General features: G+C 47.1%; 1 protein-coding gene across 7 annotated transcripts in view; it reads left to right on the top strand.

The window, feature by feature from the left end:
* Nucleotides 1-13,591, top strand: part of IL4R (interleukin 4 receptor) — a 45,520-nt gene that overhangs the window by 17,875 nt on the left and 14,054 nt on the right. For 3 of the 7 annotated variants that reach the window (XM_073215376.1, XM_073215374.1, XM_073215372.1), the window contains exons 2-5: nucleotides 8,398-8,488; nucleotides 9,971-10,109; nucleotides 11,729-11,880; nucleotides 12,996-13,144. In XM_073215376.1, coding sequence (XP_073071477.1) covers nucleotides 8,419-8,488; nucleotides 9,971-10,109; nucleotides 11,729-11,880; nucleotides 12,996-13,144 — 510 coding nt within the window. In that variant the 5' untranslated portion in view covers nucleotides 8,398-8,418. Of the gene's footprint in view, nucleotides 1-8,397; nucleotides 8,489-9,970; nucleotides 10,110-11,728; nucleotides 11,881-12,995; nucleotides 13,145-13,591 lie in introns of those variants that run through there. The other 4 variants (XM_073215377.1, XM_073215375.1, XM_073215373.1 and 1 more) reach the window with 2 other exon arrangements.

Below are 13,591 nucleotides of genomic sequence, written 5' to 3'. Positions count from 1 at the left end.
TTGTTGTCATTTGTCTCCATATATTGCTTGATCTCTATTTTAATTTGGTCATTGATCCATTGATTATTTAGGAGCATGTTGTTAAACCTCCATGTGTTTGTGAGACTTTTTGTTTTCTTTGTACAATTTATTTCTAGTTTTATGCCTTTGTGGTCTGAGAAGTTGGTTGGTAGAATTTCAGTCGTTTTTAATTTACTGAGGTTCTTTTTATGGCCTAGTATGTGGTCTATTCTGGAAAATGTTCCATGTGCACTTGAGAAGAATGTGTATCCTGCTGCTTTTGGGTGTAGAGTTCTGTAGATGTCTGTTAAGTCCATCTATTCTAGTGTGTTGTTGTTCAGTACCTCTGTGTCCTTACTTATTTTCTGTCTGGTGGATCTGTCCTTTGGAATGAGTGGTGTGTTGAAGTCTCCCAAAATGAATGCATTGCTTGTATTTCCTCCTTTAATTCTGTTAGTATTTGTTTCACATATGTTGGTGCTCTTGTTTTGGGTGCATATATATTTATAATGGTTATATCCTCTTGTTGGACTGACCCCTTTATCATTATGTAATGTCCTTCTTTATCTCTTGTTACTTTCTTTGTTTTAAAGTCTATTTTGTCTGATACCAGTACTGTAACACCTGCTTTTTTCTTCCTGTTGTTTGCATGAAGTATCTTTTTCCATCCCTTGACTTTTAGTCTATATATGTCTTTCAGTTTGAGGTGTGTCTCTTGTAAGCAGCATATAGATGGGTCTTGCTTTTTTATCCATTCTGTTACTCTGTGTGTTTTGATTGGTGCATTCAGTCTATTTTTATTTAGTGTGATTATTGAAAGATATGTACTTATTGCCATTGCAGGCTTTAGATTCGTGGTTACCAAAGGTTCAAGGGTAACTTCTTTACTATCTAACAGTCTAACTTAACTCTCTTATTAAGCTATTATAAACACAGTCTGATAATTCTTTATTTCACTCCCTTCTTATTCCTCCTCCTCCATTCTTTATATGTGAGGTATTTTATTCTGTACTCTTTTGTGTTTCTTTTGACTGCTTTTTTGAGTAGTTGATTTTATTTTTTGCCTTTAGTTAGTATGTGGTTGGTCTGCTTTCTTTGTTGTGATTTTATTTTCTCTGTCAACATCTGTTTAGCCTTAGGAGTGCTTCCATGTAGAGGAGTCCCTTTAAAATATCCTGTAGAGGTGGTTTGTAGGAGGCATATTCCCTCAACTTTTGCTTGTCTGGGAATTGTTTATCCCTCCTTCATATTTGAATGATAATTGTTCTGGATACAGTATTCTTGGTTCAAGGCCCTTCTGTTTCATTGCATTAAATATATCATGCCATTCTCTTCTGGCCTGTAAGGTTTCTGTTGAGAAATCTGATGATAGCCTGATGGGTTTTCCTTAGTAGGTGACCTTTTTTCTCTCTCTGGCTGCCTTTAGTACTCTGTCCTTGTCTTTGATCATTGCTGTTTTAATTATTGTATGTCTTGATGTTGTCCTCCTTGGGTCCCTTGTGTTGGGAGTTCTGTTGGCTTCCATGGTCTGAGAGACTATTTCCTCCCCCAGTTTGGGGACGTTTTCAGCAATTATTTCTTCAAAGACACTTTCTATCCCTTTTTCTCTCTCTTCTTCTTCTTCTGGTACTCCTATAATGCAAATATTGTTCTGTTTGGATTGGTCACACAGTTCTCTTAATATTCTTTCATTCCTGGAGATCCTTTTATCTCTCTCCGCCTCAGCTTCTCTGTGTTCCTGTTCTCTGATTGCCATTCCATTAACGGCCTCTTGCACCTCATCCAGTCTGCACTTAAGTCCTTCCTGAGATTGTTTTATTTCTGTATTCTTCCTCCCAACTCGATTCTTTAGCTCTTGCGTATTTCTCTGCAAGTCCATCAGCATGGTTATGACTTTTATTTTGAGTACTTTTTCAGGAAGATTGCTTAAATCTATCCCCCCAGGCCCTCTTTTGGGGTTGTCTGGGTAATTCTGGACTGGACCAAATTCTTCTGCCTTTTCATGGCAATAGAGGTAGCTGCAGGCAGGTAGCATGTGTGTCAGCTCAGAGAACAAAGTCCTTTCCTTCTTGTTGGTTGCCTTGCCCTTCTCTGATGCCTGTGTCGCTTACCTGCACACCTGGAGCAGCCTCTGGATTAATCCCCTGAATTGCCATGGGCAGGGTCACCATCAGGGTAGCCCAGAACCCTGCAGGGAGTGGCAGGTGTGCTGGGTGTGCTCTCCTGCAAGAACAGCGCCCCTTCGTGCCTTGCCCCGGTTTCCTCTGCCTGCACTGGGCAACTGCACACCGGCAGTGGCCTCTGGGTCTGGCCCAGGCAGCTGTGCACCCGGAGGAGATTCTGGGCAGTTGCTGTGGGCACAACCACTCTCTGGCTGTGGCCGTGCGCGGCCGCTCTCCGGCTGCTCAGCCACTGTGTCAGGGCTGCACTGGCTGGGGGAACGACTTGCAGGCTTATCACCATGAGGGGCTTCAGGGGTGCATTGCCACGCAGTAGGCTGGGGTGCTTGAAGTTCCTCAGAATTCCCAGCCTGCTGTGCTGAGTGTGCTGGGATGATTCCATCCAGCTGTGAGGCCCCTGTCCCTTTAAGACTTTCAAATAGCACTCACTTTTCTTCTGTCCCAGGGGAGCTGGCTGTGGGGACCTGCTCACAGATTTTACTTTTCCGTTTCTCTAATATCCAGCACACCATGCAATGTGTGTCTGCGCTCCCAGTGCGAATTACTAGGGCTAATTCTTTAGCAGTCCTGGGCTTCCACTCCCTCCCCACTCCGACTCCTCTCTTCCCACCGGTGGGCTGGGGTTGGAGGTGCGCTCGGGTCCTGCCGGGCAGCGGCTTGTATCTTAACCCCTTTGTGAGGTTCTGAGTTCTCGCAGATGTAGGTGTAGCCTGGCTGTTGTACTGTATCCACCAGTCTCTCTTTTAGGAATAGTTGTATTTGTTGTATTTTCAAAAATATATATGGTTTTGGCAGGAGATTTCTGCTGCCCTACTCACACCACCATCTTGGCTTCTCCCTGTAATATAGCTTTTTTAAAGCTGCTGTTTGACTTCTGGTTCATAGAAAGTTCATAGACAATAAAAGTCCTGGCCTCTTCTGCTGCTCACTTAGGCTTTGTGCTCCTACGCTACAGCAACTGATATTTGAAATTGACAAGCAGGATGGCCAGCACTTAGTGGTTCATTTCAGTCATCTTTTTGGGTTCAGCCTATTGATATATTGGAATGTACCTTGGGCTTAGCAGCCAACAGACCTGGGTTCTGACTCCAGCTCTGCCTTCTCACCTGCTGTGGGACCTGATGGGCAAGTTATTTTGCCTCACTGGCCTCAGTTCCCTCAGATGGGAAGTGCAAATAACAATGCAGCTGGAGGGGTTCTGTGGCTGATTCAGTAAGGTAATGCTTCTAATGCACTTAGAAAAACATTAAGCACAATGGGATGCCTTGACAGGCAGGATTTTGTTTACACCGGGGATGAGCTCCTCCCAGCTGAGGAGTGCAGGTAGACTCTGGACCGCAACACGTCAGTATAAGGGAGCCCTTTTCTCAGTGCATCTGTGCTGAAATGCAGTGCCTACACATCACTGTGGAGCCAGCGGGTGTGTGTGGTTGTGCGTGTGCCCACATATCTTCCAGAACAGATCAAAGATAGCAACCTTAATGTTCTGCTGATGTGATGTGATGCTTTAGTTCACCTTGACTGCATAGTTTGATTCTCCCACACCCTTTTGGAGAACTTCACCACAGTAACCCTTCTGCTGTGTGACCTTGCCCACACATCTTGGCCTCTCTGTTCCTCTTTATTCTAAATTGGGGCCAAAATGACACCTTTGCCATCTCTGCCACAGGATGCTGTAGGCATGTGTGAACTTAGGAGAGGGAAAGTTCCTGGGACACATCATGGATCCACCACCAACTCCTACCCCTCCTTCCTTGATCTTCAATAGGACTCTGCAAGGAAGGCAGGTTGGGTCTTTGAGTGGCTATTGTCTCCCCTCGGGGGAGTGTTCCAGTGTTCAACAAACGTTTACTGAGCACATGCCATGTGCCCTGCACTGTTGCAGGTGCCAGGAGCTCGGCAGCTCTCGGAATGACAGACAATTGAAAAAGAACAGCTCTCCCCCGTTCTCCATACCTTCTGCCCCCATGGCACTTCTGGAGGAGCACAGGCCAGCTCCGTTACAGACTGCCCCAAGGTTAGGTTTGTCTAGTGTTGCCCTGTGATTTGTGCACTTGGGGCAAGAACATCAGAAAAGCGTTGTGTTCTTCTGGGGGCATTGTTTCAGAAAGCTCATGACCTTGATTGTATCCTTCCTGGAGAGGTTAACTTTGACCACTTGGTTAAGATGGTGTCTGCCAGGTTTCTGTATAAAAAGTCATATTCATTATATATAGAGATGATATGTAATATATGTAATATGAAATTGGTTAGTACTTTGACTCCTTAATTAATAAATAATAGAAGTTTTTTGGGGAGATACTTCAAGGCTGCAGTGGTGAAATAGAGCTGTTCTTTCTCCCCTCTTATCGATATAACACTACAGACTCCTACACCCCTATTTTAACTCCCAGGGCTATAATTGATTAATATAATATTTATTATGATGCTTCTGTTGTACCCATTTTGCACAGTAGACTCCCATTCAGGCTGGCATCTATGTCTATGTGACACATCCTCACCATTCTTGGAGCACTTCTTTAATCTCTGGCACAAGAATTCCAGGCTTATCTTGTACTTTCTCTACTCCCAGAGTCAGCCATTTCCCCAGGGAGCCGTGGTTCCTTTCAGTACAGAATAATATTTAGAAACCAAGACCTGGGCACAGGGATGGCATGATAATCAGATTCAGTGTATGACCGTGGACTGTATCTTTGGACTTATAAAGGGCATTTTTGAGGCAATTAGCAAAATGGAAATAGGATCTGTGGATGAGAGGGCAGTAATGCATCAGTGTTAATTTCCTGATTCTGATGGTTGTATTATGGTTATATAGGAGAATGTCCTTGTTTTTCTGAAATATGCTCTGGAGTGTTAAGGGGTAATTTACTCATTATGAATAAATAAAATGAATAAATGAGAGAGAGAAAGAGAGACTGAGCAGGAGGGAATATGAATGAAGAAGACAGTGAGAGGAAAGGTACACAGGTGGACATGGGTCCTGTGTGCTTGAAAAGTAGCAAGAAACGGAGATGTACATGTGGCAGGCTGGCCAGGCACAGGTGTTTGGGGTGGGAGCAGATGCAGAGGGAGGTGGGGCCCTGCCAGGTAGGTCCTTCAAGTGGGACATCACTGAAAGCTTCCAACAGGGGTTCTGATGTGGCATTGAGCCCTTGCCGTGCTCCAGACACTGTGCCGAGTGCTTTGGGTACACATCTCACTTGCTCTTTGCAGTAAACCTGGGAGGCTTTCCTTGGCATCATTTCCTCATTGCAGATAAAGAAGTGGAAGCTCTGAAAGGTAGAGTAACTGTCTTAAAAGCACAGAGCTACTAAGTAGCAAAAGGAGTCCTGGAAGCTGCTTTTCTGAATATGACCCCAAGATAGAGACCCAAGTGGCATCAGAAGGTTCCTCTGCTCTGCTGGCAAATATACCCCAGTGCATTCTTTTTAGGGGACATTTGGTACATGTGCCATGAGTGTTGGGGGAGAAGCGCCCACTTTGTGATTCCCTGGGATTCTGCTTATGAGTGTTAGTCCTGGTGTGTCCATTTTCCCACTGAGTAGAACCAGGGCAGTAGCTAAGGCCTTGTTCAAAAAGATAATCCCCACCTGGGGAATTCCAAGAGCGCTACATGGTGAACAAGGGACCCACTTCACTGGACAGATTATTCAAAATGTCTGCAAAATTTGGCCCATCTATGAGCATTTTTGCTATGCCCCTACCCCCACAAACCCTAGGACTTGTAAAAACTTCTGAAAACATTATAAAAGAACAATTGGCAAAAATCTGTGTGTCCCTTAGCATTCCATGGACAGAGGCTCTGCCTTTGGTATTTCTCAGCCTGCGTTCCTCCCCCACAGGACAACCAATCATGCCCTTTGGAAATTATCACTGGGTGCCCATGCGCCTTGAGGAAGGACTTCACCAGCCTGTCTGGTTAAAAGGAGACCCTCTGCATTATTGTAAAAAGCTTATTAGCATCCTTCAGGGTGATGCTGAACTTGTGAAAGACTCCTTCCGCAGAACGCTGGTGGGAGATGAAGGATCATAGCATACTCTGCAGCTGGGAGCCTGTCTCCTGAGAAAGGCTTCAGCCTGAGGACTCCCTCCTGCCCTGCTGGGAGGGACCCCACCAGATAGTGTTAACTAACTCATGAGCAGCCAGGCTCAGGGGCACTGACTCATGGGTTCCTGTTTCCCATTTACAAGAGGCTCCTGACCCTCGACGACCAGGAATCCACGCCAAGGCCAGACACCCAGAGTGAGCTGGCCCAGACCTCAGGACAAGGATGAGAAGCAGATGTCACAGGGGTCTGGGACAGACAGCTGACCCAAGTACAATGATCCTTATGACTACTCAGGTGCAGTGGGAGCTCCTGAGCTTGCCGAAGTCTCTGGACTGTTATCTCTTCATAGTTTCACAGTTTCGTCTTCATCGCTGGTGGAAAATTCTGAAGTTCCTTATATTTGTTGTTGCTCTGATTCTCCTCATCCCATTACTCCTGTTAGGAAATCCCATGAGGCCTGGAGACTTTATCCTCACCCCTGACTGAGTCACCCAGAGTCTTCTGTTGGCCCCATTTTTAAAATTCAAATTCGATTCTCTTCTTGATAACACTTAGAAAATTAGGAAGCCCTTTGTACTTAACCAAGGAAAACTTTAATCCTATTAATTTCTTTCTCCACCCTGGCTCTCTCTTTATACACTTGTCCCAGTGTTTAGCCTCGGCTGCTGATCTTAAACCACTGGTTTGTTGTCATCGCACTGAGCTTGGGACCCATATGTAACCGCCACCACCAGCCCCAACAACATACAAGATCCAGTCACCACAGACAGTGCCCCAGCTCCCTGCTCCATTGTGTCCTCCTTACTCCCTACCTACTGTTGTGCCAGTCATGCTCCTTGCTGTTTGCTGCCCTGCCAATCTTTTCCAAAGATTTTAATTAAAAAACAAGCATAATGCCCTGCAATGACTCCTCAGATTAAAGAACAACCTGTACACGTGTACTTGGTGTAGACAGCTACTCCAAACCTATCCCCAGATGCTCAGATAAAGCGGACAAATGTAGCACCCAGACAGGACTTTTGATATTCTTCAGTTCCTGCTGAGATATCACAATAGACCATAAGTTGTGAAGTCCCAAACCATCTGGATGTAGTCAGTCAACTCAGGCTTGTGGCTGGGCTTGACAAAATAGCCAATCAAATGTAAATCCCAGAGTTGCAGTTTATGCTATGCCTACTGAAAACCTCTCTGCCTCACCTTCTGCAGAGCACACCTTCATTTTGTTCCAAAGGCTGTGTCCCCAGTTGGCAAACTGTTCTCCTTTTTGCAGTGAAGATCTCTCTGATCAGATTTCTCATCTTCCAGGAAAATTTGTTGACAATAATAACAAAAGAATAAAAATAATAAATAAAGGCTAAAATCCAATGGTGGACACATAACTAAATACTACTGATATGATGTTTAGGATCTAAATTTAGTGGCATGGAATATTTAATAACATAAGTTTAAAATTCAAGTTTTAGTATATAGAGGGCATTGCTGTTTTGGTTAATAGAATTCATATTTATCTCCCTGTTTTAATAGAAACAGATCTGGAATAATTGATATTAATATGTAAATGGAGTTATTGCCAGGACTTCGGATTTGGGGGGGATTGGAATTGTGTTTTCTTTGAGGGTGGCTGTACCATCTAATTTGTATTCCCCAATCATATACCGTGAGGTGTCATTAACACAGTAGTGCATGATTCCATTTATATAAACTACAAAACAGTGAAAGTGATCTGTGGGATTAGAAGTCCAGGTGGTGGGGTAATGACCTGAGGGGGCAATACCAGGGCTGTTTAACAAAAGCACAAAACCTCAAGGCTGTGTAAGAGACAGTTAGCCTGAGTTTGCAGGGGCCAGCTTACCTGGGCACGGCTGATTCGCCAGGCCTACTCATGCATCGGAGGCAAGCCTCAGGTCGGCTGCCCAGCTCCACCGACCTTACTGGGCTCACTCTCACATGACTAGAGGGCAGCTGCCCGATGCCTAATACAAAATGAGGCTGTGTTGCCTGATATGTAAACAGGGCTCTGGTGAACATGGAGGGCTAGTAGGCCGGGACACACTGGCTGGGGGTGAGGGTGTTGTATCTGGAGTAAGGTGAGTCCTGAAAGCAGTAGCTGTGATGTTGGCGATGATGGGAGCCACGAGTCAGCACTAACACGGCTTGCTTCCTCTCAGCAGGTGCCTCAGGATCTCCCAATGGGGTGGCTTCGCTCTAGGCTCATGTTCCCTGTGAGCTGGCTGATCCTGGTGTGGGTGGCAGGCTCTGGTAAGTCACCACCTCTCATTCATTCACTCATTCATTCAGCAAATGTTTATTGACTGTTTACATGTCAGGCTCCTGAGATAATCAGTGAACAAAGTAAAGATCCCTGGCCTTGAGGAGATTACATTGTAGTAAGAAGGGACAGCCAATGGCAAAGGGTCCTAATTAAAAGTAAATTCTAAAGATTGTTAGAAGGTGATAAAAAAGGATAATATAGAACAGAATAGGGAGGATTGGGGAAGCTGGGTGGAGTGGGAGGGTTGCATTTGAGCATCTGTGCTCAGGAACGTCCTCATTGAGTGATAGTTGAACAGGACTTGAAGGAAGGTGGGGGCTATACATGTGCCTCAGGGAGGAGTGTTCTCAGTGAAGGCCCTGAGTGTGAGGATCTGAAAGAGGCCAGTGTGGTGGAGGCAGTGGCCAGGAGGGAAGAGAGGAAGTCAGCCAAGTAACAGGGTGGCCAATTCAGGAAGGTCCTTGCAGGGTTTGAGCAGAGAAGCCACATGATCTGCTGCATTAAAAAAGATCCTCTGGCTGTAAGTACAAGGGTGGAGGCTGGGAGGCCAGAGAGGAGGCCCTGCAGTAAGCCAGGTGGCTTGGATCAGCAGTGGAGATAAGAGGAAATTGGCTTCTGGATCCATCTGGAACTTACATGTGAAGACTGATTGGCTTCGAGGTGAAAGAGAGACGTGTCAAGGATGCCCCTAGGCTTCTGACCTGAGCAAGTGGCAAGGATGAGGTTATCATTTCTGAGATACAGAGGAGCATGTGTTTGGGGGACTGAGAATCAGGAGTCAGTTTTGGACATGAGGTGAGTTTGAGATATTTATTAGATAATCTAAGACTCTCCTTAACATGATAAGCTCTTTTATTCAGCAAGCAGATGCCAACTGATGTCAGTTGTGATGGGGCACCGGCATAAGGCACCTGCCGGGCAGGTGTGCGTAGTCTGGAGCTTGGGCAGGGGCTCTCAGATGATTCGGCAAATGCCGTATACATACTGCAGGGTTCAAATCCCAGCTCTGCCACTGATTAGCTGAAGGAAGTACCATAGCCTCTCATCTTGCCTTTGATGTTGGCATCCAGAAGACAAGGGCACTTGAGAGACAAGACCTTGGGGGTCAGCCTCCTGAGCACAGAGAGGGAGGAGAATAGATGGGGGCAGGGAGCGGGCAAATGGGTAACAGCTCTAGGGCAGATGTGTGGTATGGTGGAAGAGAGCTCCTCAGACTGTTAGGTATTTTTCCCTTAATTTGGCCGAGGGTAAGTAGTTGAGTCTGCAGAAGAAAATAGGACCCTGCCTCCGAGGGTATTTCTTCACCTTCAGCAATCGCCCCATGCCAGTTGGCCCAGTCAGCTGCCCTGGACCCAGCTCTATGAGGATTAGCACACCACCATGTCTAGGACCATAGTTTCCTTGGTTTTGACAGGCTCTTGCACTGGCTGTTCAGTCCAGCTGCTCAGCGCTCTCCTGTGTCTCCCCAGGGAGTGTTAAGGTCCTGAATGCGCCCACTTGCTTCTCAGACTACATCTTCACCTCCACCTGTGAGTGGAAGATGGATGGTCCCACCAACTGCAGCAACAACCTCCGCCTGTCCTACCAGCTGAATTTTGAAGGGTTTGAGTAAGCCTGTGCTGGGAGCTGGGAGGTGGGGAGGCCGTGCCCAGAGGGTTTGCCCCGGGATCTCACCAGGTCTGGGCGGTGTGCCCTGGAAGGCATGGTGCTAGATGGGGTTCACTGCGACCTGCTGGGCATGGTGTTGGGGGTGAGGTGCCCTAGGGCACAGCGTGTGTGAGATGGAGCAAGTGCACCACAGCTCCAAGCACACTGTCCCCAGAGAATACTGGACTGGAACACTGGGTATTCAGAGGGTAGAATACTGGACTAGACCGGTGGTTCTCAAACTTTTTGATCTCAGGATGCTTTGGCTTGCTTAAAAATTAGTGAGCTAATAGAAAACTTTTTTAAATTTAAAGTTAGTTTAGTTTAAATTTTTAATTAGTGAGCTCAAAAATGCTTTTGTCTAGGTAGTTTAAATCTATCAATATTTACCCTATTAGAAATTAAAACCAAGATTTTAAATCACAACACATAAGCCTGCACTCAGTGAGCCATCGGAGCAGAGGTTCCATGTCATGCAGCCTCTGGAAAAGTCCACTGTACACCTGTGAGAAAGTGAAAATGGCAAATTATGTTTTAGTATTATGAAAATAGCTTGACCTTAGTGGATCTCAGACCACACTTGAGAACTGCTGGACTAGACTATTGTTTGGAGGTACAGTGTAAACAGTGGAGTTCACTGTGATGTTCGGTGAACCATAGAACATGGGGCTTCACTGGGCTAATCCATGTACATGGGGTACCACTACAGGTCCTGGTACCCATCCAGGACGTGACTGGGTACACAGGCCTGCAACGGGGCACACTGGGAGGTACAGCACCCTGGAATGTAGGGTACACTGACACATTTGGTTTTCCACAATATACTGAGGTAGACAGGCTGTGATTCTGTTTGTGGTACATTGGCCCAGACCAGGGATCTGCACACTATGGCCCATGGGCTGTATCGGCCCACCATCTGTTTTTGTAAGTAGTTGCCCTGGAATACAGCCATGCCCATTCGTTTATGTTTTATCTGTGTCTGCTTTTGAGCTACAACCAGCAGAGTTGAGTAGTTGTGGTAGAAATGGTACAGCCCTCAAAGCCCAAAATATTTACTATCTGACCCTTTATGGAGAACGTTGGTTGATCCCTGGCCTAGCTCACGAGATGTGAGTTGGCTGTTTTACGTGGCACGTAGGATTATGTTGGGGTGCATGGGGCACATGTCTGTGGACAACTTACCAGGGCATGCCACAGTCCACTCTACACTGGAATAAACTCTGTTATACAGAGTTACGCTGTGATACATACACGGTCTTACAAATTCTTTAATGTCTCAGGTTCTTCCCTTTGACTGGCTTTCAGGGATGAACCAAGTTCTGGGACCAAGACCATGCATGGCAAGGGGTGTATAAGATCCATGGTGGGTACTGGGAGGGGCTGGGACCAGCAAGGAAGACAGTCCTAGTCTGCTGTCCCCACAGCACCCTGGCCTGTCCACTCCCTAGTCCCCAGATCTTGGAGACAGAATTATCAGGAAGCTGGAAGCTCTTGTGGCTCCTTGAGGCATGTCCCCGGGACTCCCGTGGGTCATAGCCAGCCTAAACACAACTGGCCTAACACATTTTCTGTGTCTGCAGAAACCACACGTGTGTCCCTGAGAACAGAGAAAGCACGGTTTGCGTGTGCACTATGCTGATTGCTGAGCCGGTCATAGCGGACGTCTATCAGCTAGACCTGTGGGCTGGGAGGCAGCAGCTGTGGAGCGACAGCTTCAAGCCCAGCTCCCATGGTGAGCAGGCTGGGGAGGGCGGGGCTGCAGGTGCTCCTGCAGCTGGGCTCGAGGGCAGGGGTGCAGGCTCCATTTCGGGGAGGGGGTCCAAGCAGCCTCCTGCATGTTCCCAAACCTAATGCAGTCCTGGCCCCTTTCTGGGCCTCGTTCCTCCCACCTTTGAAATGGAATTGGACTAGTGTATCAGGTCCCCTTCAGCTCTGATATCTCAGCTCCCTGAATTTAAGTGCCCAGACTGGGGTTTGGGATGAAGCATGTTTGATACATGCTGGATTAACTCTGGGATGAAGGGACGCTTGCTGCCAATCCAAAACTGAACTGGGGACTTCCACCCTCTGTCAGTTGGTCAGTTGCTGCTTCATCAGGCAGTCTAGACCGTGGAAGGCTGACCTTATTCTGGTACCCAGAGTCCCTGCAGGAATTCCCCCACGAGCTTGCTGGGGTGTAGTGACAGGAGTTTAAAACACCATTTTTCTGTGTGACCTTGGGTAAGTCACAATACCTCTCTGAGCCTCGATTTCCAGAAGAAAATGATTATGCCCATTTTGCAGTGGAGTAAACGAGAGTACAGAGAAGGCAGGTCACCTGCCTGAGATCACACAGCTACTGAGCAGCCATGGCAGTACTCTTGCAGGGTTCACAGAGCTCCCAGTCTTCTCCACTCCATCAGTAGTTCCTGAAGGGCCTGTTCGTGGTGTGGGGGGCCAGGGGGTGGTTTCAGTTGACCCATGAACCAATCTATGCGTTAAAGTAATTTTTACAGGTGTATGTTGGTTTTAATGCCTACTGTGTACCTGTGAATGGATATGATTGCTTAAAAAGGGACTAAGTTGTAAAACACATGACTCAAAATAAAGAGAAATACTTATTAATAACTAATAATATAATACACAGATGTGTGAGAGAAGAAAGGGAAAAGAAGAGTTTGGGTTACTGTGCGTATACACTTTGCATTCACTGTAGGAAGGTAGTTAATAACCACTAAACCTGTATGGTTTCCCACAAATGTACTACGGAAGCACTGCTGACAGCAAACCTAAATGACCCCTTGGCTGCGGGATATGTCCCCTTCTGGCACCTCAGCAAGCCACTCACCAGGTACCACTTCTCTGCAGTGAAACCCAGGGCCCCGGGAAACCTCACGATCCACCCCACCTCCCAGACCTGGGTGCTGACGTGGAGCAACCCGTACCCTGATGAGAATTACCTGCATCGGGAGCTCACCTACCTGGTCAACGTTTCAAATGAACATGACCCTGCGGATGTGAGTGGGCACTGTGGGGTTTCTCCGCCACCTCCTGGGACTTGGGCAGGAGGAGACTCAGGCTCTGGGGCCGGACAGCAAACTCAGGGACCTAGACTTGTGCTCAGGCCAGACCCTCCCTGCCTCCAGGCCTCAATCCCCAGGGGCAGAGAAGGGAAGTTATTTCTGGGCACTGCGCTCATGTGTAAAGGAAAGCTCTGGGGTCCAGTCTATATCCTGGGGGATGGGACACTTGAGATTTTAGGTGGGTCCTTGGCTGCACCCTGAAGTGACCAAGTCCCACAGTGAGACAGTTGCTGTACATTGGCTCCCTCCCAACCATGACTGGCCAAGGAAGGTGCCTCAGCTGAGCTGATAGGTTTATTAATCCTTTTAAGCAGAGAGAAGAGGCTGCAGGCTCAGAGCCTTCTCTCAGGAAACCCTTTCTGCCCTCAGCAGCGTCGTCAC

This window comes from Manis javanica, chromosome 10 (genome assembly GCF_040802235.1).
Source record: "Manis javanica isolate MJ-LG chromosome 10, MJ_LKY, whole genome shotgun sequence".
Lineage (NCBI taxonomy): Eukaryota > Metazoa > Chordata > Mammalia > Pholidota > Manidae > Manis > Manis javanica.
The sequence above is the reverse complement of the archived record's forward strand: the minus strand, read 5'-3'. Positions and strand labels throughout refer to the sequence as shown.